This window comes from Myotis lucifugus, unplaced genomic scaffold (genome assembly GCF_000147115.1).
Source record: "Myotis lucifugus unplaced genomic scaffold, Myoluc2.0 scaffold_0, whole genome shotgun sequence".
NCBI classification, from domain to species: Eukaryota; Metazoa; Chordata; class Mammalia; order Chiroptera; family Vespertilionidae; genus Myotis; species Myotis lucifugus.
Genome location: NW_005871048.1, coordinates 40,957,265 through 40,984,533, shown reverse-complemented (window position 1 = coordinate 40,984,533; position 27,269 = coordinate 40,957,265). Strand labels below are relative to the sequence as shown.

At 41.3% G+C, this 27,269-nt stretch overlaps 1 protein-coding gene across 9 annotated transcripts; it reads left to right on the top strand.

Moving 5' to 3' along the window:
• Positions 1–32: 32 nt before the first annotated feature.
• On the top strand, positions 33–27,269 carry PTCD2 (pentatricopeptide repeat domain 2). Of its 9 annotated transcripts, none has more exons than XM_023750876.1 (10): positions 33–169; positions 1,447–1,539; positions 4,835–4,964; positions 9,060–9,177; positions 11,923–12,001; positions 12,419–12,510; positions 14,955–15,068; positions 16,430–16,504; positions 22,081–22,194; positions 26,461–27,269. In XM_023750876.1, the coding sequence occupies exons 1-10, from the start codon at positions 58–60 to the stop codon at positions 26,683–26,685; spliced, it is 1,152 nt and encodes a 383-aa protein (XP_023606644.1). In that variant the 5' UTR covers positions 33–57; the 3' UTR covers positions 26,686–27,269. The 9 variants fall into 9 exon arrangements, with proteins under 9 accessions (XP_023606644.1, XP_006081406.1, XP_014307341.1 ...); XM_006081344.3 differs by having other exon boundaries at positions 53–114; XM_023750897.1 differs by lacking the exon at positions 33–169 and adding an exon at positions 698–716.

Here is a 27,269-nt window from a genome sequence, read left to right as displayed (position 1 = left end):
AGGCGCGCCGACGCTCCGCCCCCCCCGGCTCCCGCAGTTGGTGCGGCCCGGGACGGCATGGCTGTCGCACTCCGGCCTCGGAAGCAAGCCGTCCTGCGGGCGCTGCGGGCCTGGGTGTGTGCTGGGGTGGGAGGCTCTGGCTCCGCCGGCTGCCGCTGCCCCCTCGGAGGTATCCGCGGGCTCGCGCCGTGAAGGCGGGGAGGGATGGGACCGAAGGGACCTTTACACCTCTGCGGGCATCACGTTGGAGGAATAACAGCGCCACGGCCACTTACTGGCCTGGAGCAGACGAGCGTGGCTTCGCGCGTGTGTGCCACGATGACCCCTGGGTGTCGTGGACACCCACGTACCTGGGAGCCAAAGGACAACCGGGCCGGGGTCTTGACCTTGGCGCTGCGGCATCCCCTCGGACGGGGGCGACGTTGCTCACCCCCCTGGGGTGCGGGGCCCGGCAGAGTTTGGGAGCAGAGTCCCAGCTGTGCAGCTAACGATCGGAAAGACCTTGAACAGGTTCCCTCATCCGTACAATTAGTTATCCCTTCATCTCTTCTTGAAAATGCCGATGAGGGATACAGTATGGAACCCTTTGTACCAGGCATTATTCTAATGTATTTACAGACATTCCTTTTCTCCTTACAACACCCAGTGACCGGGTACCATTCTTTTCTGCATCGACTGGGGAGGAAACAGCAAGTATAACATCTCATGTGCCCGAGGTTAGAGGGAACGTAGGGGAGGGATTTGAACACAGGCAGCCCCACAGTAGAGTTCTGCTGCCACCCTTCATGTGGACTGGCTCTCCATACAGCGATTGTTTTTGTTACTTTTTTAGTGCAGTGCCCAGAGCTTCTTTTGGTGGTTGATTCTTTGGCCACAGCCTGGCATCCTAAAGAAGTGATGTTTCCCAAACTCATCGTTTCTGCTAAGCTGTGGCTAGTGGTTTCTGATCTGTCTTGAGGTTACTGAGAGTCTACATGTGAGAGGCCATACTCCTCATTTCACAAATGACAGGCCTGGGGATTCCAGTGGTCACGCTATAGCTTTTCCCACTGCACTGTATGCTTCTACCTAGATAAACCAAAACGAAATATTCCTGTTTTGCATTTAAACAATAGCCTTTAGTTTGTTTGTTTTAAAATCCCCTTGTCCCTTAACCAGATGGTGAAAGTCTATTTGTCTTTCAGATCCCAGATCCCTGCCATCCCATCCCCATACACAATTAATCACTAGCTCCTTTTGCACACATAAACATAACTTGTCTTTGCTGAGGATTTGCATTATCTGGTAGTTAGAGATGCTTTTTTCCCCACCAGGGTGACTGTTATATTTGTACCTATCTAGATGAATTATTTATACTAACTGAATCAGTTATTAGAGACAGTCATATTATTTGCCAAGTTAAAACAGTCAAAATGATATTAGTCTTTTTCTTTCTCTATTTTTTAGCTAAAAGATATCTACTTACAGATAATGTTGTGAAATTGAAAGAATTTCAGCAAAAGAAGGTGGCTATTGCATACACTCTTCCTGGTACCAAAGGTAATTGGATCTGTTTTGTTAATTCTTACATTGTTCTGTCATTCAAGTTTTCTCTGTCTCTGTCCCTGTTCAGTCTCTCCTTCAATGTCTCAGAAAAATTGAGATGATTTGTTCTGAGTTTCCTAGTCTATCCTGACATGCACCTTTCATCTCGTTCTCTACCATTGCAGAGTCTACAGCTCTCCTTTTATTCCTTCACCCAGAATCCCAGAGAAATACTAAAACCAGTCCCCCTGATCCATGCCACTCAAAGGTTCACGGGTCAGCAGCAACTGGGAGGTTGATTGGAATGCCAAACCTCAGGCCCTAGATGACTTGTATGCACAATAAAGTCCAAGGAGAACTGCTCCAGATGACTGGTGTTCAAACTTTTCGATGAAACCCTTAGTAAAAAAATACACTTTATGTTACATCTCCAGTACCCACATACATAACTTATATAAATGCAATAAAATGAAACAAAACAGTGCTATATGTGATGATGCATGTTCATATTTTCTACCCTGTGCTGGAAAAGTCAATAGGCTAAAACAAAGATTTATTTTAAACCTTAGCAAAATATTGACAATTATTGAGGCTGGGTGATGGGCACATGGGAGGTCAAACTACTTTTAGGTAGTTTGAAAACTTTTATTATAAAAAGCTAAAAATGCAACACCACCACGTAGGTCCTATTCCTTTTCAGCATCTGAGAAATCTTGTTGCATTCTTTCCCCCTCTCCTGCACACTGAGTTTTTTCCCAGTCCTTTAAATTCCTTTATAAACACAGCAAGACTCTCCTCTCTCCTCTCTTTTAGTTACTCTTTTATTTTCTTTATTCATTTTTTTAGCTCTTCTTCCTTTACTGTCAACTGTTTAAGAGCACCTATTTAACACTTCTTGCTTCTCTTCACTCACAGTCCAGCCCTCTGGAAATCAGTCTTCCTTCACTGCTCTGCTAATCATCTATATATATAAAAGCCTAATATGCAAATTATCCCCATGGGAGTTTGACAGGGAGACCAATTGCTCGCTATGATGTGTGCTGGCCACCAGGGTGCAGCGTGGAATGAAGGAAGGCCCTGGCCAGCAGCCGGGGAATGGAGGCCCTAAGTCAGCAGGTGGACATCCCTCTCGCAGTCCAGGACCCCTCGCTCCTTACCACCTGCCTACTCGTTGCTCCTTACTGCTCGGCTCGCTGCTCCTTAGCACTGCCACTGCACTCACCAGCCGTGAGCCTGGCTTCTGGTTGAGCGGCGCTCCCTCTGTGGGAGCACACTGACCACCAGGGGCAGCTCCTGCATTGAGCATCTGCCCCTTGGTGTTCAGTGCACATCATAGCGACCTGTCGTTCTGGCTATTTGGCCGTAATGGTTGCTTAGGCTTTTATTATGTAGACTAGATAGTCAGTCATGTGTTACCTAATCCATCACTGTTTCAGGTAACTTTCTATAAATATATCTTGTCCTCTTGACTAGACTTTGCTCTTTCAGGGTAGGAACCATACCTCTTGTGTATGAATATGTGATAAGCACTTACATCTTGATTGGTTAGTTTTAAAATACAAATTATATCTGTTGAAATTTTGGATTCTTAAGGTTTATTAAGAAGGGCTAACAAGGCCCTAGCCAGTTTGGCAAAGTGGATAGAGCGTCAGCCCTAGGACTGAAGGGTCTTGGGTTTGATTCCAGTCAAGGGCACGTTCCTCACTTGCAGGCTTGATCCCTGGCCCTGGTCAGGAGTGCATGCAAGAGGCATCCAATCCATGTGTCTCTCTCCCATCGATGTTTCTCTCTCTCTGTCTTTCCCTAAAAGTCAATGGAAAAATATCCTCTGGTGAGGATTAACAAAAAAGGATAAAGAAGTACAAGACATGAAGTCATCCCATTGAAATCTTTTATATTGGAAATTGTTTAGAGCTATTTAATAGAACAAATCCTCTTAACTCTACGAAGAAATAGAAGGAATGAAAATAAGAACAATAATGCCTGTGATTTACTGGCAGTTACTCTGCTGGCTCTGTGCTAAATGCTTCATGTATATTGTCTCAGGATAACCCCGTGAGGTAGGTGTCATGATCCTAACTTTACATACAAGGAATCAGGTCTCACAGACAAGGGTCACCCCATAGCCTGCAAGTGACAGAGCCTAGATTTCAGTCCAGGTCCTTCTATCACTAAAACCTTTAACCATTATGTGGTTCTGCAAGTAAAGATGGGAGGGTCCACTACAGTATCAAACGCAGTGGGCCTTCTTTTCTTGTAAATCCAGAGCAATGTCTGCCTCAGCTTCCAGATCTTGCATTTTCAATGTATATTGTGCCACTTCTTTAAGCAGCATTCCTGCAAAGCTCTGAGCCTTGGAGCAAATCCTGTGGACTTTTCTTGGCAATTTCTGTTACTGAAAACAGCTCTGCCTTTTGGTGCCTGCCTTGCCTCTCACCCCACATTCTGGTGAGAATACAGTTCCTTCCTAATGCCAAGAAGCTATGTTTCCTTTTGGGGTGTGATGGTCCCCACAGTTGTTCAGACACAAGACAAGGGGCAGAGACAGAGTATGATCACCTTGAAAAGAGTGACTTTTTTATTTACCCCTATGCATTCTCTAGTCACACAGTATGCTAACAACTGAGTAGGGAGAGACCAAGAGGAATGAAAGAGAGGCAAAGATGGGCCAAATGAAAGCGAAACAGACTATTTCTGAAACATGTGAGTCAACCACTGTGGACATTTTCCTTTCAGTTTTCCTGCTACGTGCCCTGCCAATTAATGGTTTAGATATCTTGGTTACATTTTCTTTTTTTTCTCTCATAAGTCTCCTATAGATACAGTTCTTTGGGCTAAACCGCTGGGATACTTTCAAACTAGTGTGCATAAGGATTATCAGGTATTAAAAAACTAGAGGCCCAGTGCACGAAATTCATGCACTGGTAGGTCCCTAGCAGCTGCCGGCTGCCGGCCAGGGCCTTCCTCCCTTCCCCTGGCCAGCCCCGCCCCCTGGTCGAACTCCCGGACAAACTCCCAGTTGAGGGGATAATTTGCATACTATGCTTTTATTATATAGAATACATATTCTTGTGCTCCTGTTCCCAGAGATTCTGTGTTGGACAGTCTTGAGTGGGGCCTGGGCTTTGCCCCTGTGACACAGATGCTTTGTGTCACACACCATCTCTGACACTACTCGAGGGGACCAGCCCATGATGGGAGCTGCGAGGCTGTGAGCCCCTCTCAATGCCCCTTTGTGGTGAGCCAGGTTCTGGCTTCCCCTTCTCCCAGTCAACCTCAGTGATGGTCACCCTACTGTGCTTTCTTCCAGAAACCTATTTGAGCAGCTTGGAGGAGAAATTGACCCAGAACAAGCTCATCTTGAAGGAGGAGCTGAGAACCTTACTTCATTTATGTGAGTCCCGTGATGATGTGGAACTGGCTAAACATGTCATTTACAGGTGAGGCATTTCCTTAGAATTCTGCCAGCCTTTGTCTCTTCTTACTGTGTTCCATTTCCTGAGCAATTTCATCCACTTCCAAGGTTTAGGCATCACCAATGACTGCCAAATCTCTTGTCTAGATGCCTGCCCTCGGCTCTAGACATTTATATTCATTCTTCTAGCAAACACTTACTGGTTCCTACTACATGCCAGGTGCTGGGAATAGAAAAACAGATAATACATGCCCCAAGAAATCAGCAGCATACTCACTAACTCCACTTACACGTCCCTTAGGTCTTCACATGCAACTTATGCAAATTTCTTCCTTTTGCTGTGTTTTCTATTGCATGACCAGTCACTCAGGGCAGATATCTGTGAGCCTCTTTCCCCTAATCTCATTGCTTCCCTCCCTGACAGGATAAGTGGTGTCTCTCATCTCTAGCCTTGCTCTCTCTGTCCCTGTTCACAGTGTCTTAGTTCAAGTTCCCAGTGTCTCTCACATGGATGACCAGTGGATTCCTAACTAGTCTCCCTTTTCCAGGCGTATGCCTATTCTGTGGTGTCTGATCCCTTGTCAGAGTTTCCCATGTCAGAAGGAGCTCACACAAAATCATAGTCTGCTGTTAAGAAATCCAGCAAAGGTTTTGCTCCCTTGGGAGAAAATATGGGCTTCATTTCAGAAATTAAGTTCATTGCTTCTTTTCACCATTCTTTAAAGATATATTTCTATACATGGGCCTGCATTTATATTATACATTTATAGGGATAAAGATAAGGTATTCATATATAGAATACTGGAAGAATATATACCGAAAGTTAACTGTGGTTCTCTGGGAATTACACATTTTATATTTTTTGTCTGTCTAAATGTGTACTTTCTGATTTCTCCAACTTGTCTATAGTGAACATTAGCAATTTTATAATGTGAAAAAATTAATGTTATTTTTAAAAAGGAAAATTAAAAACTAAGTACAGAAAAACACCAAAAAAGTAGGAAGAAAAATATATTCCAAGTTCTGTTTCAGGTGTCTCTAGCTGCATAACAAACCACTCCGTGGTTTAAACAGCCATTATTTATTATTTCCCAGAGCTCTGTAGGTCAGGAATTGAGGCCTGTCTCAGCTGGACGGTTCTTTGTTGGTGTAGACTAAAGTCACTTGCTCATCTGCATGTCAGTGGGCTGGGCTGGAAGGTCCAAGAAGGCTTCACCTGCATTTCCAATGCCTCAGTGCTCCTCACGTGGCCCTCTCTCTCCTTGTAGTGTCTCACCATTCGTGAGTCAAGCTTGAGCTGCACTAGCCCATGGTCAAGTGGGAGCTGCAGGCCTTGTAGAGCTGACCAGTAGTGGCACAGCTTCATTTCTGATGCATTCTCTTGGTCAAAGCAAGTGTCCTGCCAGCTCAGATTCACAGGGAGGGGAAAAGATTCCACCTCTAGATGGATGGATGGAGCAGCTTGCTCATGCAGGGAGAGGAAGAATTGATGGTGGCCCTCTTTGGGCCTATCTACCACTTCTGAGAAACCACTGTTAATATCTTGATATACTCTTCACCCTTGTACAACACAGGACTTGGGGCACCGAAAATTCACATAGACTTAAGTTGTAAATTAACATCGTGGATTTCCAACTGCAGATAGAAAATACATCCCTACCAATTATTTTCATTGAAAGATATTAGGATTTTGATAGGATTTATTTTACATAGTTATAATTATTACTGTGAAAAAATATATTTTTTTGTTTTCTAATTAGTATTATAGCATAAATGTTTTTGCTTGTTAATCATATGCTTAGGAATCACATTTTTATGGATATACCATATTCCATCATATGTTTGGTATTTTAATTAACTGTGCCCCTGTTGTTGAATGTCTAAATGATTCCTAACTTTTCATCAGTATGAATAGTGCCATGATTTATACTGGTGAAACTGTACGCATAAAACTTGTTCTTTATTTCCTTTTTGGGTTCAGAGGGAGTGAACCTTTTAAAGGTTGTCAGGATAAGCTGCCAGGTTATTTTCCAAAAGTTATTGTGGTTTATAATCACACTATACCAGCAAACCTAATTCTGTTATTTGTAATGATTAAGTTAAAATCATTAAAAATAACAGTTGTAGCTAAGTAAAGAAAATAATCTTATGTAGTTGAATCATTTAAGACCCTCTGGATAGCTTTACTACCCAAAGCTATCAGATGTTTAAAAGAGAAATAAAGCAGGATAAAAATTTGAACACTCTTTCCACTCTGTTTTTCTTGTGAACATTCAAAGTATGACTCATCCTTCCTTTATTGATGCTAATACTCTCTGCTCAGTTGCTGCCCTTCACTCTACTTGTGGACAGCTGGGCAAGTGGGAAGATGGGTGGGCCAGGGCCTAACCAACCCATCCCCTCTCTTCTGAGACAGACGGCCCACGGCTGGGAAGAAGTATAGGGAGCTGAAATATAAGGCCTTTATTGGGCCAAAGGTGATGAGCAACTCAATCCCATCCTAATATTGACCATATTGGTTTGCAGAGGGATTTTTAGATCCTCTAACTGGAACCAGAAGGTGATACATTATCTCTGTGACTTTCTAGGACTTTTAATTAGAACGAATGTCATTAAAATTGAGAAAACTTTTCTTTTTGTTTTGTTTTGAATCAGGCATAAGTTTCTCATGAGACTATTTACTGAGATATATTGATTTTTAAAGATGTTTTCCTCAGCATGTCTTATATTTTATGTGGAAGACTAGCTGTGTGCCAGGCATATTGCCTCATTTAATCCTCACAAAAACTCTGAGTTCTCTTCTTAGCTCCATTTTACAGATAAGGAAACTGGAGCCAGCAGTGATTAATTAATCTGCTCATGGTTACAGAGCTGGGATTTGAACTGTTATTTTGGAATGAGAGTTTAAAAATCCTTATTTATTACACTATATTGCCTTTTAATAACTTATTTTTCCAGTTTTATTGAAGTATGATTGACAAAAATTATATATATTTAAGATGTAACAACTTGATACTTTGATATAACTTAATTCTTAACTGTTGTAATGAAGCAATGAATATTTTTGTAGCTTCTGTAATTGGAATTTGAAATGTACCTTTAAAAGTACACATTGCCATTCTATTTGGCAGTATATAAGCTTAGGCTGGACTATGACTTTCCTCAGTGATTTCAGCAGGTTAAAGAATATTCTGTTATTTATTTTTTAAAATCTTTGTTGTTTAAAGTATTACATATGTCCCCCTTTTGTTCCCCATTGACCCCTTCTAGCCTGTCCCTGCCCCAGGCCTTCACCACCTTGTTGTCTATGTCCATGGGTTATGCTTATATGCATACAAGTTCTTGGATTGATGAGTATTCTGTTTTTTAAAGTCAGAGCTGTCCCTGTGGTATTTGGGATTTATTCACATAATGAATGAATCTTTCTAAAATCTGATTTACATGTAATCATGAGGTACTTGTTCTGTTACCAGATTGTCTTCTTAGTGTCTAAAGCACAAAGAATTGGCTATTGAAAGTGAAGTGGTGCTAGCAGTTTGCAGAGCTGTGGTTCTAACTGACAGGCTGGCCTCCGGAAGAAATCTCAAGCCACTCTCTTTGAAATTTGCCTTTTCCTAAACCTGAATTTTTAGCTCACATATGTCTTTCCCAAGGTGAGGATTATCTGCCATCCTAGATGTAGATGAAGCAGCCTTGACAGGGACAGAGCAGCACCCCACCCCTTTCCCTTGCTCCTCTCTAGTTGGGCCTGTACAGAGACAGTGCATTCTGATGGGCTCACAGATGCAAGACCCCTGCTGTTCTCTGACATATGCTCCCACTCAGTCAGTCCTATTGGGTTGTTGGGAAGATGATTACAATGTACATTTTCCTCTCTTTTATTTCACAGGGTGAGTGGGCCTCCAACACACCTTGTTTATTTATGTTTACTTAAGTACCTAAGGTATTTCTGCACTCCAGGATTCCTCTGATTATCTTCAGTCTGCAAGCTTCCCCTCCAGACTGTGAGAGTACCTCATTTTTTGTGTGTCCCCAACACCTAGCCAAGTGCATGTCTCGGGCTGTCAGTTCCTTTCCCTGTGTCCCACCATTTGGCTCATTGAATCATTTTTATTAACAGGTACTATGTAGAGAACAGAAATGTCACACTGGGAGAGTATAAGTTTGGACCACTTTTCATGAGGTTGTGCTACGAGTTGGATCTTGAGGAGTCTGCAGTGGAGCTCATCAAAGACCAGGTTATTGTCTTCTGATTGCCTTCCCTGCCAAAGTGATTTCCTTGTGCTGAGGATAAGGTGTTTTTCATGTTAGGAAAGGCATCTATCTCCCATATACACATTTTTATTAGAAAAAGGCTGCTGGGCTGAATGAATGAGCTCTTCCCCGCATTTTTAAGGTTTCTTTGGAGCCAGTTCCTATGAAGAGGTAAAGGTCTCTTTATACAGATGTGGAAGAGGTGTAAGTACAGATTGCAAGGTATCTACCTACCTTGGATGTGTGTCCACCTGGGACTGACATCCTCCTTTGGAGGAGCTTTTGCTGGGGACAGTTTAAGACAGGTTGCCGTTTAAAGCTTGCCTTTCCTGTCCTTCACCTGTGCTTCTCTCCTCTTCTTGAACTTTACTTCTGGTTGAAAGCCACGTTGTAAAGGGCTTTTCCATTTTTAAAATGCTTTCACATATTCCAATTTTCTTTTCCTAAAAACAGTAATAGCAATAATTATTTTTAAATTATTTATTGAATATTTACTATGTCCTCGGCTTAAGCACTTTATGTGTTTCATCTGTTTCCCACAATAGCCCTGGTGAGCGAGATACTATTATTATATTTTACAGATGAAGAAACTGGGACTCTGAGACAGTATAAACTTATCTATTGTCAGAAGCATTGGTTAAATTTTGGGGCTGGGGCTGGCCACCTGGGTCATGTTAGTATTTCTAGGGACTGCCATAACTAAGTTGTCCTGCCTCTTACTGTTTTTCCTATAAAGGGTTCTGTCCGTGGTGGAGCTATTAACTCTCGGCTTGCCCCTCCTTTAAGAATACCCATGCATTAGAAAGATGACCATAGTATATTAGTAAGCAGAGAAAAGGTGGTTTCAGAACAGTATGGAGTAGTTTGAGCCCATTTTTTTCTAAAAGAAGAAATATTTATACATATTTACATTTCAGTGTATATGTATTACAATATGGAAGGATAGACACTGAGCTGCTGCTTATCTTTAGGGGATAAAAGTGTAGGAAATTCTCATTTTTTACTTTAAACAGTTCTGTATTGTTTGACTATTTTACAATAAGCAGGTCTTAATGTTATAATTTAAAGAAAACAAAAGTTTTACTATAATAAATCATAGCCATGCGTATAGTGATAAAAACAAATAGAAAGTGAATGTAAAGTTTTGTTACTGTTTTTAGTTACCTGTGTGTGAAACATTCATGAATGGGTGAGTTTCCTGGAGTGGGATAAACTGGATTCCAGTCAAATGACATAAAACCTAATCCTGCTTCCTCCTAACGTGTTATGTCCCCTCCCAGAACCCTGTGGTGTGGCCAGTGCGGTAGCCACTAGCCACATGTATCTCTGGAGCCCTTGGACTGTGGCTATATGTGTAAAAGTAGGTTTACAGTTGTTCATTTGGAAAATAATAATAAATAATGATACAGGAATAAACTGTGTTTTGCGTATTTACAACTGTAAACCTACTTTTGCCTCACCCTGTACATGATGTATTTCAGATATTTGATATAAAAAGGAGAATGTAAAGTACTTTTTAATGATTTTTTTAGTATTGAGTACATGTTGAAATTATATTTTGGATTTAGTGCATTAAGTAACATTAAAACTGATTTTATGTATTTTTTACTTTTTAAATGAGGCTACTTAAAAATTTAGAATAACATACATAGCTTGCCCTTGTGGCTTGCAGTATTTTTCTATGGACAGGGGTGCTCTGATGGCTTCCCATCCCACTTAGAATAGAACTCAGACCCCTCATCATTATCTAGTGGGCCCTTTATGGTATCTCATCTCCTGCCACCTTCCTTTGCTCACTTCATTCTGGACCTTGTTCTTTCTCAGACATGCCAAGCTCCTGGCCTGAGACTGGAATGCTCTACACCTGCATCACTGAGCCTTTCTCCTTTACTGCATGAAGGTCTCTTCTCAGAGAGCCTTCCCTGATCCCCTCCCATCACCTTCTCCACCCCTCTGTCCTGTTCCATTCTTCTTCATGGCTCTTATTGAGACTTTAAGTTAAGCTCCACAGGTGATAAGCCCACTGGTGTTCAGGGCAGGCTCTGTGTCTTGTGTGTCACTTTTTGCTCTCAGCACCTAGACAGGAGCCGCATAGTGGGCTCTCAGAAAGGACAAACAGGAGCAAGGCATCCAGCGGCACATTTGAATAGCATGGCATTCAAGGTGCTGAGGAAAAAATGTTGAGAACATTTAAAAATATTTTAGTGAATTATTCACTAAATAATAATTATGATGACTAAAGTGAATCATTTCAAAAAGTAAACAGTCAGCTCTGTTTTATTTGTTTGCCAAAAGAAGTTACTGTAGACGTTCCTGCCTTAGTCCTCAACCATACTTCTAGCTGCCATTTCATGTTATTATGCTGCCACCCAGGTCCCAGGACCACCCCACCAGGGTTGATTGGCTTGTTTCTTTTCTCCTAAACATGGCAGAACCACCGTTTATGAATATGTTTTTCACCGTATTTCTCAAGAGCTCTCTTACCAGACCTCTTGCCTCTTGTTAAGTATACCCATTGCCAAAGGCATGACACCCAATAGAGCGGACAGCATTTAAATTTTTTTGTAAAAGAAATTCTTGGTGTATCAGAAACTTATTAGAGAATTCAGGAGGCCCAGTGAATAAGGTGTGCACAAAAATAAGTCCTGGACAGATAAGGTGCAGTATAAGGGTAATAATTCCTTAATAGTTTTAACTTTTAAACAAACTGTATTGTTTTTCTTCATTAGCAATTACGAGGTTTCTTCTCAGACTCTACGTCATTCAATATTTTGATGGACATGTTATTTATCAAAGGAAAATATAAAAGTAAGTATTGTAATTTATGTTTGCTGAAAAATTCTGCTCTCTTTGCCTGTATACCTGTTAGAAAAAGCAATGGACCATACAAACGTGACCTTACCATTCCTGAAGAGCACCTGAATCAGGGAGACCTCATCCTTTATGTGTGAAAACATTGTTGCATCTTATGTCATGCCTTAAACTAAACACTCCAGATTTTACTTATGCTGACATTATAATAGGTTTTTAAATATTAGTTCTTCCTGTGTAGTTAATTTTGAAATGTAGTTCACTGCTAAATGACTTTGATAAATAGCTTTTATTGTGCTAAATACACCTTTTAGTAGATGGTGCTGATTATAACTCCGCAGATCAGCAGTAGAGGACTCTGAATTCACCTGACTGTACATATTTAAGAGCCGGCCCTCTCCTGACTTTCGGCAGGTGCTTTGGAAGTATTGATCGAGATGAAAAACCAAGATGTGAAGTTCAGCAAAGATACCTATGTCCTTGCTTTCGCGATTTGCTACAAACTGGTAAGACTATCTCCTGTTAACCTTTAGAACATTGTGGATAGTGTTTGAAAAAGGATTTGGGTTTTTTTTTCTCTGCAGTAAAATTCAGTTCCTCGGAAATCAGTTTTCCATCTGGTGCAGATATTTCCATTTTAAATGTGTTCATTTTTAGAAAACTGAAGTTAGCCATGTCAGACAGTTTTATTATGGGAAAAGCAATTTCATTACTGTCACCCTTCCCTGGCAGTTGTATAGATAGTGAAACAAGAAACAGTATGCTGGGCTCAAGCTCTGCTTTCGGGTGGTCTTGCTACAAGGCTCTTGCTGGACTCGGCTAGGCCAGTCTTCTCTGTGGCCCTCTCCATGGAAACCTTACATCCTTCATTGGCAAACTCAAGGGCTGCTTTGTCCTCATCTGTGAATTTATCTGTAATCACCTAAGTTGGAATCTCTTCCAACATCCCTAATGCTATGCTATTTGTCATGTATGTGACACTTGTAACACTGCCCACTGTTACACCACTAGAATGTAAGCTCCTTGAGGCCTCTTGGTATGCCAGCACCTAACACCGTGCCTGATACACAACCAGTCTTTAATAAATGTATGTGACATTAAAATGAACTCTCTGAGGAAAGCATGACTTATAAGTCCATATGTCATTACTGTATCAGGATTGTTTCTTACACAGAGAAACTCTCTTCATTATTTAATGAATGAATGAATGATAACTGAAATGGTACATTGACTAAGATTCCATGCTTAACTATAGTCATTCATGCCATTTAAACTCTGGAAACTCAGCAAAACCTTCTTATGTGAAAACAGAGGTACACCGGGCAAGGGAGAAGAGCATGGGCCATTGGACTTCCCTGAAAGGTGAAGAAGTATCAGTTTTCCCAAACAAGAGAGGTAGTTGGGTTGCAGTGGAAAGAAAACTAACGTGGAAATTGAGAAACTTGGAGTCTAGTCTCAATTTTAGCATTAACTGGCTTTAACCTGGTCACTTTCCTCATTTGTGAAATGAGGGGCTTGGATTCAGGGGTCAGCCAACTTACTCTGCGAAAGGCCAGATAATAAACATTTTAGGCCACATGCAGTCTCTGTCGCATATTTTTTGTGTTTTTATAAACTTAAAAGGGTAAAAAACATGTTAGCCATAGGCTGGATTTGGCCTGAGCGTCATAGTTTGCTGGCCCCTGGGTTTTTATTTTATTTATTTATTTATTTATTTAAAATATATTTTATTGATTTTTTTACAGAGAGGAAGGGAGAGAGATAGAGAGTTAGAAACATCAATGAGAGAGAAACATCGATCAGCTGCCTCCTGCACATCTCCTACTAGGGGTGTGCCCGCAACCAAGGTACATGCCCTTGACCGGAATCGAACCCGGGACCCTTCAGTCCGCAGGCCGATGCTCTATCCACTGAGCCAAACCGGTTTCGGCATGGCCCCTGGGCTTTTAGATGCTCCTTTCCAAGCACACCTTTCTGAGATCCTGTGAAACAGAAGCCAGCAGAACTCACAGCACTTGAGCGTCAGCTATTCAGCATGGTGACACCCATTTTTCTGACCTACTTAGAGAGGCCTCCCTGAGTGTATACTGAAGTGGGGAGAATTTACTTCTACCACTGACGGAGGGCCAGAGGACTTTTCTCCCCTGTGCTGTGCCCAGGAATAACTTGTTTCACTCAGAGGAATCTGGAGGTGAAAATCGAACTGCTCAGCCATTCCAAGTTCCAAGCCAGTTCTGGGAACTGTCCTCTCTCGTCAAGTTCAGGATTTACTGTAGGATTTGAGTTGTGAGTTATGTCCTGTCAGTTGTACATAGATGCAAAGCTGATGCTGCTCTCATAGCCTAGTCTACCTATAGCATGAACCAAGGAGAGGATTCAGCTTTCCCATTGCTATCTGCTGGCTTGTGCTTCAGTCACATTCTTGGAGGGGTTTTTGTTTGTTTGTTTTTAAGTTTTCTGATTGTCTGGGATTCTTTCATGATTAATGTTCAAATTGGTGTTCATGTTTTCGGATATTTGACTTATGTGGATATTTTCAGATTGGAAATCCCCTCAGGAAAAGTTGTCCTGTGTTGCTGAGCTTTCCTCTATTATGTGATACGGTGGCAGGCCGAATCTTTATACTTTTATGTTATGGGACTGATGTCTAAAAACCCATCCATCCAGATACAAAGAGACCTGTATGTTTGCTGGTGAAACTGCCCCAAGTCAGAAAATTGACAAAGAGCTTTAAAAATAAAGTTAGTTTAGATTTGAGCTACTAACATATAGATAATCTGGTCTATTTGCAAATAGTCTCTATATGGATCTTAATCATTTAATAGGCTTGAGATAGGCTCTGGGATATTCTTGCAAAAGGAAATCTGAAATACTGAGCACACTGTTAATCATTTTATTCAACTTAAAACTTCATGGCATTTATTGATTGAGCAATCCCATCTCCTTCTAGAATAGCCCTGAGTCTTTTAAAGTCTGCACCACATTAAGGGAAGAAGCCCTAATCAAAGGAGAAGTCCTTGCCAAGAGAGCATGCTATTTTGCTGTGGCACTAGCTCTGAATCAGGTAAGGCTTCGGGGTGCCCATACCGGAATTGGGAATGGGAAGGATGTTACCGCTTTCATTTCTTTTATTTATTTTTCCCTTCTGGCCGTATCAAAGAAAATAAAGAGACCAATGCCTTTGGTGCCATGGCAACCTGCATCTATCTATACCTATGCCTCCCAAGAGTGTTTCCATTCACAGTTAAGGGCATGACATGCATTGCTATTTTGAAGGGACTGGCTAAGATCTTGTCGAGAATCAATGGGGGAAGCTGGCCTCTGAGAGGAATTTCTCAAGTAATGAAAATGAAAATTTTAAGTAATCTATTTACTATATGATGTTCTTAGAGAAAGTGTAATTTAATGTTCTCCAAAGCGGAAACACCTCAGATGACTGAGGACTCCCACAATGAGCCCACTGTAGAATTGGGGTCCATCATATACCAGTAGTTCATAGTTAGACCCAAATACTCTTATTTGGAAGAGACTTTAGCGATCTTTTAGCCTCCCCCTCTCACCGGACAAATGGAAACAGCTGAGGCCCAGAGAGAAGACAGGACCTCCCTATCTTCACACCTCAGTGAAGGACAGTTAAAGCTGGAACCCTGGAACACCTCCCTTGAAGAGCCCTTCCCAAGATGTCCTACTCCAAAGCCTAAGAAAATGTGAACTACTTTACGCTACAAATATGCACAGGCTTTATTCTCCCTGGCCATTGGGAATGGGCATGGAATTGGTTTTCAATGAAAAGTCTCTTTGCTGCTGCCATAGTGACATACTGCTTCCTGCAAATATGGCTTATCTACGTAAGTCCTTGATTAGCTTCATCTTTGCCACCAAAAGGATCCAGAGAACTTGTCATTACTAGTCCTAAACTCTGTTACATCATTGTAAATGGGAATTTAGGTTTTGTACTTCAGGTTGTGCCCCTCACCTCTGAGAATTACTCTCTGGGCTCTTTCTGAGAAAGGCAGCAGTGGTCTCCTCTCACTTCTTTAGACAACCTGTGCTCCATCTCCAGGATTCCCACCTCTTCTGTGGTCTGAGGTTTCTGCTATGTTCTAATTATGTCAGAGATCGTCAAAGATGGGTGTGTTGTTGTTTTTAAAGCTCATTCCAGTGGGAGAAGGGGAAATGTAAACTTTATGCCTCCCTCTTAAAAATTGGAACTTTGGTAGGGTGTTAAAACATTTAGTAACATGACACTGTTGGACACATTTTATAGAATGTGCATTCTTGATTACCAAAAATCTCTTTTTCTTTGTGGATCTCAAAACCCTGGTGCACCACGAATAGGAATATCCCGACGTCTTTAAATGATCTTTATGATAGCACGGTAACGTTCATGTGACTTAGGGTATGATTTGTTTTTCTTCTTTCTAGAACCAAGTGGAAAAAGCTACATCCATTTTTTCTCAAATCATGAATCCAGAAAGCATAATCTGCGCTAATTTAAATGTAAGTGACTTCTTTATGGTTTAAAGAAAGGCTAGAAATGTACTAAAATGATGTTTAGAGTTTTTCTCTGTGTATAATGACTTGATCTCCCAAGGGCTTCATTCAGTTTATTCATTTATTGAGCTCTGTGAAAGTTACAGTATGGCCCCTGTGAGAGGAGTCAACACAGCCTTTGCTTCCGGGAGTTTGTTAATAGGTGGGAAATGTAGATATGCTTAGATATTAGACATGGCTAAATGCTACAGGTATTAACACATGACTACAGAAAGTGGTAGATGTAGAGAGAAGGGAGATAGACCCTCCAGTCTCTTTACTAAGACTTGAGAGAAACCTGTGTGCAAATTGTATCCTATCCTTGTACGTAACTCATGGAGTATATCTGTACTGCATAAAATAGTGCTCACTCAATAAAGGTTGTCTGTGTTCATTCTCATGCTGCTAGCTAGCCATGGCCCATCTGCCCTGGTGAATAGAGTCACCTATCCCTTCCTTTCCCAGGACTGGGTACCTAAGCAGAAAGTGCAGGTCAGAGTGGGTGGGTAAGCCTGAAAAGCTCATAGGCTCAAGCAAGTCTGGGAGGCCAAAGTGGCAAAGGTCCCGAGTCCAGAAGTCAGGCTATTTGAGCAGCCAGTAAGCCAAACAGACTTGGGAGCCTCCTCTTCCAGCAGGTGCCATACTGTATTTTACCTTCTCTGCTTACTACTGGATATGGACAGCTTTGGGGATCCCAAGTATGTAACTGCTTCTGAGAGAGAGAGTGGCCTGCAGATACCCTCATTTCATGATTGGACAGGAGTAGAATTGCTAGGATTCCAAGTGGTTCATAGCATCATAGGAAGGAAATACAGGCGAGTGTGGTGAGTGGAGTTTTATGTGGACTATTAGAGTTGATGTGAGTTTGTGGGGATCAATGATTGGTGGTAAGACATTGAAGGGAGTGAGATTGGCAGGATTTTAATATATTTTAGCTAAGATACCATCCTATATACTTTATATTTGTTGGTTCACTTTATACAACATTGTCAGGACAATATGTATCCATATTATACATGTGAAAACAACAATTCAAAGGGTAAGTAAATTACCCAAGTTCTCACAGTTAATTACATAGCAGAGTCAGAGTTTTAACACCAACAAATCTGTTTGACTGCAAATCCCAGGGTCCCCCCGATCCAGAACTTCAGGGATAAGGGCGTGTCTCTTCTCCGGGACTGCTCTCTCAGCTCCTCCTGAATAATGAAAAGAACATAGGACTGGAAGTCAAAAATGGAATCTGCTTTCGTGCACATGTTCTGTGCCCATGCCTTTAGAGTCCTCGTCTAGTTCAGTCCTTGACTATCTCTCTCAGTTGTTATGAAAATGTAGTAATTTTTTTTTTCCAAATGAGAAAGTGCTTTGGTGGAAGTAAAACATGAGCCTGTTGAGAGTGAAGCTGTCCACTCACAACAGGAGGAGAAATCTGAGCGAGGTGGGAAGCGCACTCAAGAGCCAGGCGCTGGACCAGCCCCCTTTCTCTGAGAGCTGGAAGGAAAGGCAGCTGGTAAATGTGGTGGAATGGGCATGATTCAGGCAAGGACGATATGAGGAACCTTGAGCCGATCTTGACTATGAATCATCTTCTCCATGGATTGGGTCACAGATTTATCTGTTGTCAGGAAATTTAAAGATAGTTTTATTGTTTAAAAATTTTCACTTGGGAAATTTTTCCAAATGTCCAATCTAAATTTCTCATATTTCAATATAAGCCTATTTCATCTTCCTCAGAACTGATGAAAAAAGAGATGGTTGACATTCTCAGATTTAATAATCTTTCAGATTCTGGGTATCTGTTATTAGAACAGGTTTTTTGAAAAAATGATTTAATGGGCCCAGCTTCTCCAAGACTGAGTCATCTACTTGGAATCCTTAAGGGAAATTTGTTAATTTTTAAGAAATGGAAACCTGACAAGTTGGCTGAGTAGAGAGTCTGTTCAATCAGTAATAGCAGGAATAAATGAAGTTTTTTCCTGATCTACTTTAAAAATTATGCCTTATACTAAAATCTTTCTCTGCTGCCAATTGGAATTTGCATTTACCCAATTATTCCCCCTCAATTTCTTTTTATTGAAATTGCTCCTGCTGCCAATATGACCCAGAGGATCTGGCTTCCCATTTTCCCAGCTATATGTGTTACATATTGAACTAATTTAGCAGATAAAATCAAAGCACGTCTATGTTGACTTTGCCCTTTTAGTCTAAATTTAAACCCATGCATCTCAAAAGAACTATGGCCCCCTCTTTAGCAACACTGTTCAGTATCAAAGGATCAATTTATACTTTCAAATATGTCTGAAAGTATCAGATACCAACACAGGGTAACTTTCCACTGATTCTATTTTATTTCTGATCATTTCTCTAGAAATCTAGTAGTCTCCAGATGGAGACTAATTTTGGAATTGAATTACCTTGCAAGGGAATTGACAAGTGGTTAGTTTTGCTGCTTTTATAATTTATTTATTGACACAGGTGAATGCTTTAATGCCCTTTTGTGCTACTTACCAAGGTCACCCTAAAGTTCTGGCTCATGCTGGGAAGTCCTTTAGGCTGCACAGGTAGGAAAGGAGACAGGACTCACTGCTCATAAATCCTGTTGTGGCAGCACCTCACCTGTATGCATAAAGAATTGCTTTTGGATGGGAGCAATGTAGACTCTAAAAACACAAGAGTCTGTACAAATTAGAGGTTTTCTCTTTCTCTCAGGTAGAAAGCCAGAGGTTGTCAGTCTAGGTCTGGTATGACATTCCATGATATCCTCAGGGACCCAGCCTCTTTCTGTATTTCCACACCACCATCCTAAGCACAGGACTTCCATCCATTGTCTTGCTATTCCAGCAAGAAGTAGGAAGACTGGAGAGGACAAAGAAGTTACTACCTTTTAAGAGTGCTTTCCTAGTTGTCTCAACCAAAAATTGGTATTTATAAGTTATTGTCCAGAACTTCATTCCATGACCTCATCTAGTTGCAAAGAAACCTGAGAAATAGAGCCTTTGAGTTCCATACGTCATAGAACGGGGGTTCTGTCATCAAAAAAAGAAGGGCGAATAGATATTGTTTATAGCAGTCTACCATGCTATGATATTCTACTTCAAATATAGAAAACTTTAAAAAAAAGAGAGAGAATAAAGAAATGCAAATTTCTGGCATGTTTAGGGCATCTTTTTGGTCAAAGGTATCTGATGATTTGTCAGCATTTCCCAAAGCCTCAGACAATCAGAAGTATGTGTTCTTTTAATAGTTTTTCTTACCCAAGTTTCCCTTACTCCTTGCTAATTCAATTTTCCTAGCCTTTTGTTTGACATCTGTAAGATGAAAGCAATGTGCTGTGCCCTGCTTTAGCTTTTCTTAATTGCACCCTGAGACCTCAGTTTGAGACAAGCTCCTAGCTTTAAATTTTCTCTTTGTCTTTCATCAGTAACTGCCTCATTCATATTGCCCTTCATCAGTATATTCATAAGGTATTGAACCTTACTCTTGAAATCCCTACTGAATCAGAGATAGTTGTTGGAGGCAAGGAGAGAAATTAGGAAAAAAGAGGAAGAAAAGTTGAAATCTTACAGGAGCACATCATTAAAAGTTTGTAGTATGGAGCTCCAGGAGGTTTATCATTGAAAATGGCTGTGCTCCCCTTCTCCTTTATTAGTTTGAGGGTCTACCAGGTGCCAGGCACTGGAGATGTTGCATTTAATAAAAGTAGATTTGTCTTGGATTTCAATAGAACAGTCCACTGCCAACCAAATTCAGTTTTTATTAACAAGGGTGTTAAGAACTATTAAGAGTGGCGATTTTACCCTCCTTCCAAATTATGAGTTATCTTGCTACAGTTTTGGGTGCTGGTAGAGTATATAAGACATCAGGAAGTGAAGGATGTTGTTTACGCACAGCAACAGGAGTAGCAAGAATATTAGCATTTTTGCATCAGTTCCCTGAGCCTCAGTTACACGGGGTGATGTGAAGAGGTCTACAGCATATGCCTCTTGTACACACTGGGTCTTACACTTTAAGAGAGGAACCCTGAATTTGGGGAACCCAAATCTGTTATAATGGGCAGTAAGCACCCCTGCCCTTTGCTCTGGGTGAGACACTGTGTCTGTCTTCCCAGACTGTTGGTTATGCAAACATCCTTGAGAAGATAGTTTGGAAAAAAGGCTATCAGTGCTTCTGCTCAAATGTGAGAGACCCTGGAGGGTTGTCTCCCAACAGAGGGTATGCTCATGATTTTGCCTGTGCTTTGGGACACTGAACTTAGATCAAGGCCTTGGGATTTAGTCTACTTAGGATCATTCCATGCTGTTCTGCAGGACCAAAGGTAACCCCTTATCCTATTCAGTTGCTCAACAAACATAAAATGTTAGAAATGAACTATTGAGAGAACTTAGCTGGTTTGGTATATAAAAGGAATATCTCTTCCAAAAAAATTACCTTTCCTAAGGATCAAGAGCCTTAAAAATGTTTATAGCTTTTGACTTTGTAATTTCACTTCTGAGAATTAAGTCTGAGAAATTAAGTTTATTTTTTAAAAATGCATGCACATTTATCAATATGATAAAGCATGGTGTTAATTTATTTGATGCATTATTTTATTTATATGATGAATTGCTATACATGCACATTCATCATTATAAAAGAGGTGTTCTTTTGTTCTAAAATGTCTTTTTAATGTTGTAAGATAATGTTCTTTGTGTGATAATTGATAAAAAGAAGAATCAAAATTTGGGGAAAATTAATATATTTGGAAGACAATGCATGAAATTACAAACAATGGTTAACATTAGTTGGTAAATTCTGAGTTATTCTCATTTTATTTAAACTTTTCTATATTTTTCCAATTGTTCTAATAAATATTGGTGATAAGGGGGGAAACGTGTTGCTTTTCTCTTATGATATTTCTGTCTGATGGAAGACAGTAATATCATTTTGAAAGACAGATGCAGTACCCAGTTTTGAAATTTCCTAAATAGAGGTGCCTCACTAGGATTTTAACCAGCTCCCACTGTTACCTGCAACAGCCTATTCTCCTCGAATTTCTCAACCAAAAATTAATAACTGAAAAAAGGTAAAGGTATCATTTACCCGAGAGCCGAGATTGTCTGATTGTCAGAGCCTCTGAATCTAGAGGCTATAGGAAGAAAGTGATAGTAATGTCACTTGAGTAAACCTTCTGTGTGCTAGCATTTTATTTAATGTTCACAATACCTAAAAATGTGAGATATAAAGTTTCCCCCCCTCATTTTACAAATAAAGAAATTGAAAGAGAGATTAAGTACCGGCCAGTGTCACACAGCTAATAATTGCCAGTGCTGGGATCCAGCCCCAAATCTGTGTTCTCTCCATTTCTATCCTTAAGCAAGTGTTGCATTTGTGGTATTTTGATTTGTCACTGGAAAACAAGTTTTGGCTGGTGAACATGTATTTGAAGGATTTTTTTGAACTTATGCAAGCAAATGGTTAGGAAATAGCATGAAAACGGGGTAGATACCTATAAATATAGGCTTCTGTAACTGGCTCAGTTTTGTTTTACTTGTCTTCTTTTTATTCAGCTTATGATCCATATTCAGTCAAATATGTTGAAACCCCTGATAGAGATACTAAAGGATGCCACAGAGGAAAATGTATCAAAATTTGTGAAAAAACTTAAGTTCTCAGAAGAAGTGGTGAGTATGTGGTTGCTGCAGGTGAAGGGCACACTTTAAAAAGGCCCCTCCTTGCCCTGGCTGGTGTGGCTCAGTTGGTTGGGTGTTGTCCTGTGCACCGAAGGGTTGCCAGTTGGATTCCCAGTCAGGGCATATACTTGGGTTGCGGGCTTGATCCCCAGTAGGGGGTGTGCAAAATTTAGCCAATCCATGTTTTGATCTCACATCGATGTTTCTCTCTCTCTCTCTCTCTCTCTCTCTCTCTCTCTCTCTCCTTCTCCCTTCCTCTCTCTCTAGAAAAATCAAGAGAAGGCCATCTCCTTAGAGAGATGGTCACATAGGGAACCTCTCTGTTCCTATTGTCAGGCTTCCCCCTGTGGGTACAAAGATTTTTTTCCTTCAAGCAGAATATATCCTCTAAAATGCTAGGAAAACTTTTTCCCTTTACATTATTCTTCCCCCACACTGTTTTCATGGGTCCCAGCCCTCTTATTCCTCTCTCCTCAAGCCTCCAATACCTTCTCCCCACTCTTCACTCTCAGTTGATGAGCTTGCTTCCTGCCTCATGGAGGAAACAGGAGCAATCAGAGGATAAGTGCTGCTCATCGACAGCCTTCTTGTGCTCTCCCTGTCTGCTCAGCCTTCCCTCCCGAAGCCGTAGCGGCCGCTCCCAGTTGTGTCCTGGAGCTCATCCCCTCTGACCCCTCTGACCCACTCCAGGGCACCAGTCCAGAAGTTGGGCATCATTAATATCCCTTTCTCTGTGGATCATTCCCATTAGTAAACAATGGGCTATAGTATCTCTCAACTTAAAAAAAATATTCCTCTATTTAAACAAATGTGGTTAGATAGGAAGACTTAACCTCCAGATATTAAACCATAATAAAGTTTCTATCATTAGAATTGTTGTTTTAACTCCTGAATAAATAAACTAATGGAACGAATAAATGCCTTATAAATTTCTAAAACACAAATAAAAATGAGGAGAAAGAAGCAATTTCTAAAAATTGAAAACAAAATGAAACAAATGAACCCATGTGCACATTGATGGCTTAGGCACACAAAGAGGAATTATTATAAGCCATTTGAAATTTAATAATTTGTATATTGCTTGGAGTATAGAGCCTACGGGGAAAAAAGAACTGTAAAGAAAGTGTAAATTGTTGGCAATGATCATATTGTGAGTGATGATACTGGTACACGAAGAGGCCTACAGTTGGTCCTCCCTCCCTTTTCTCACTTCTTCCCTTGCCTTTTATAGAGCTCGTCCGGGCTGGTGTCTGAGATGGTGGGACTGGCAATAGAGGGCAGGTGGCTGCTTTCCCCTCTGCCACACCACTGCCTCTCAGTCCTGTCCCATCTCCTCACTTCCACCCAAAGGATATGATTAAATTTAAAGCTTCTTTCTGTTTGAGGTCTTAGCTCTGTGTAGGTAGTGACCCACCCAGATCCTTTTGGAATATGTTAGAAAAGTAGGGGCGCTGGTTTTCAAGTACACAATCGTGTGCATGTGTGTGCAGTCCTGACACATGTTAACTAGTCTTACCTTAGATCTGGTCCATCAACATTGTTCAATCACACGACTGAAGCATTCAAACAAAACTCCACATTGAAAGATACTGATTGTTTTTATCTGAAAAATTTTCTTCCACAGCCTATAATACTGACTTAGAAAGCTCGCCCTTTAGTTCAATGCATTCCCTGGTTGTTGGGAGACACTCAGGGAACTGCTTGTTGTGAAATGAATTGATCCATATAATCCAGGTGGCTTTTGAGCTAGATCAGCGGTTCTCAACCTGTGGGTCGAGACCCCTTTGGGGGTCGAACGACCCTTTCACAGGGGTTGCCTAAGACCATCGGAAAACACATATATAATTACATATTGGTTTTGTGATTATTTTGTTATGCTTTAATTATGTTCAACTTGTAACAATGAAATCGGGGGTCACCACAACATGAGGAACTGTATTAAAGGATCGCAGCATTAGGAAGGTTGAGAACCACTGAGGTAGATGTAAATATGTTTGTGAGGTTGCATGTGGAGTCTCCTGTTGTAGAACTCTGCATTTTACAAATGCTCTTTTTAGTGTTTATACCAACAGTGATTAACAACTAGAGGCCCAGTGCACGATATTCATGCACTTGGGGAGGAGGGTGGCCCTCAGCTCGCAGTCCAGGAACCCTCAGGGGGTGTCCCTGACAGCTTAGGCTCGCTCCCTGCAGGGAATCAGACATCCTTAGCCCTGCCACGGAGGCAGCAGAGGCTCCCACCACCACCACCGCTGCGCTCGCCAGGCTTCAGCCCGGCTCTGGCTGAGCAGCGCTCCCCCTGTGGGAGTGCACTGACCACCAGGGGACAGCTCCTGAGTTGAGCATCTGCCCCCTGGTGGCCAGTGCACATTATAGCAACCAGTTGTTCCACTGTTTGGTCAACTTGCATATTACCCTTTTATTATATAGGATATCTTATGTGTGGAGATAGGTGGTGTTATGCCACTGGAGGAATGTTGAAGAGAATTGTTGATTTTTTTCCAATACTAGGACTGAAACCACTCAATTCATTGATTTCTTTTTTTAAAACTAAATTAACAAACAATATAGTATAATGTCTTTTCTGCTTAAATTGTAGAATGATCCTAATGACACCATTTAATACTTTTGTAGTGATGTAAGGGAACTGATGTTGTGTAAGCAATCAGAGCAAAGTTACCTCCTGCTTGGCACATTTGCTTTGCTTCTTTTGGAAGCCATGTGCTGCACATTAAGTCACTTCACCTTGAAAACAAGGACTGAACAAACTATTCTTTTTAAGAACATTAAGAAGTGCTTAAACTTCTTATCTGACAGTTCAGTGGGGAGACCTTATTGAAAGGAAGGTGTGCAGGGTTATGATATATTTAGAAGATGACCAAAGGATACTAGTATGTTAGGGACCTTGATTACAATTAAATTTCATCAAGAAATATTGTTAGGTTATATTGTTAATAAGTATTGAACTAAGCAAAATGTTAATTTGTTCAGAAAGTAGCTTCACATTCTAATTTAGAGCTCACCCATTTTTGTAGAATTAAATATCATTCATATACTTATGACTCTAATATTTATACCTCTGGTCTACACCTATCCCCCATGCTTCATTCTTACATATCCAACAACCTCTTGACATTTCCACCTACATGTTTCGAGGCATCTCAGTCATGCCCAAAACAGGACTCTTGATTTTCCCTCTGCAGATCTGTCCTCCCATCTTCCCATCTCAGCTAATGACATCACCCATCACCAAGTTATAGAGCCCAAGTTGGGAAGATGTCTTTGATTCCTCCCTTTCCTTCCCCCCCTCAACAATAAATCCTTAAAAGTTTAAATCTAAAATGTATCTCACATACATCTACTCCATCTCTGCTATACAATTCCCAGTACATCATCCTCTCATCTGGGCTAATGTGGGGGCCTCCACATCAGTCTCCACATTCTCGTACCCACCAGTTCTCCACACAGCTTTATTATAAACCGAAATCAGATCATGTCCCAGTTTGGACCCTCTGATGGCTTTTAGAATAAATTCGAAAGAACTTGCCATGGGCAACACCAAAGCCAACATTCAAGTGATGATTGCAGGAAGTGGGAGGAGGAAAACCAGGCCAGAGGGAAGAGGGTACAAAGGAAAAACAAGCGGCCGGTAGAACTGCATATACTCTGGGGTACCGAAGTCCCTCATACTTGTTTTCTGCCATTACCAAACGTTAACCTTGGCCAGCAGGACACTGAGTAACAGGGACATGGCCTCACCTCTTCTTGTGAGAATCTGCACATTCAGTCTGTCTCCCAAGACTGAAGGTGTCTTCATTCTCACCTCAAACACACTCTGAAAAATGCCAGAATGGAAAGTGTTCCTAACCTAACACAAAACGTGTTTTTTAAAAAAAGATTTTCAATCTCTGAAAAAACGCACACACAAAAAATAAACTTACCATGCCTATAAAGCCCTATGTAATTTGGCCCTGCTTCCTGTTCTGGTCATTAAATTGGATAAACTTGTTCCATTTGTGCCATTTAACCCTCTCCCCCCACTTTTAAAAGACATTGGGCATGATTTTCAAGCACCGATTCTGAATTTAGTGTGTAGCTTGTGGAGTCCCTGAAGCTAGTCATACCTCTGTGTGCCCCAGTACCCTGGTACCTCTTTAGGTACACGCTTACATTTCTGTCTCTGCTTCTTGGAGGATAGAAAGAACAAGGGAAGAATCTTGCGTAGATGTAATGATTTGCTTTTTTGTGTTTTTCCAGCTGGCTAAAGTGAGGAGAAAAGTGAGGGATGTGCCTGCCCTTCTGGCCACCTTTGACGAGCTCTATGGGAAACTGCACATAAACGGCCAGGTCACCACTCACAGTTTGGATACTCTGCTCTGCCACACCCCCAAACAACTGAAGTCCCACATGGTACTCATAAACAAGAGGACAGTCAGCCGCCGGACCTTCCAGCCACTCAGCCAGTCCTTGTGGGCTGAGTAACCTTTAGTCCAACCCCCCGTGGGGTGGGTCTGAGGTGGAGGGGACTTGCTTGTAGTGAGTTATTGGCACCCTAAGAAATCAGGCACCGAACTCCAGTGGACTCTGTACTAGCATCTGGTCTCCTTAATGTCCGGGTTCATTGAGTGCTGGCTTGCTGACCTGGGAAGTTAATCCATTTGAGGTCTAGATACAAGGGTCAGAAAGCTGAGCTCCCTGAGAAAGAGGCTTGTTCTGGTCAACTGCTGAGGATCCTTGAAGGAATATGGTCAGAGTCTCCAGTCCAGCTTCCAGCACCAGTACACCTGATAAGCAAAAGTGGAGGGAATTTCACTGTACACGGTCAGTTCTGACTAACTGAGGAGATGGTTACTTGCTGAATTCAGACGTTCTGAACTCCAAGGCCACCATGCTGGGAAGTAGCTCAGGATTTTCTCACTGCTTCTGTCATCATTTACCTGTGACCCCAAACAAGGTACGTGGGCCCTCATTTGCCATCTGTAAAATAAGAGTGTCTGTAGGCATCGTGTATTGATTTGAATTTTATTTTTCATTCAAGTTTCAGTAGGGTCAAATTTTCTCAAAAA

Excerpts from the sequence above, each read along its gene's own strand:
- PTCD2 (XM_023750876.1), top strand. The coding sequence starts at position 58 with ATGGCTGTCGCACTCCGGCCTCGGAAGCAAGCCGTCCTGCGGGCGCTG. Across the intron at positions 15,069-16,429 it reads TGGCACTAGCTCTGAATCAG|AACCAAGTGGAAAAAGCTAC; the intron begins GTAAGGCTTCGG and ends TCTTCTTTCTAG. Across the intron at positions 22,195-26,460 it reads TTAAGTTCTCAGAAGAAGTG|CTGGCTAAAGTGAGGAGAAA; the intron begins GTGAGTATGTGG and ends GTGTTTTTCCAG.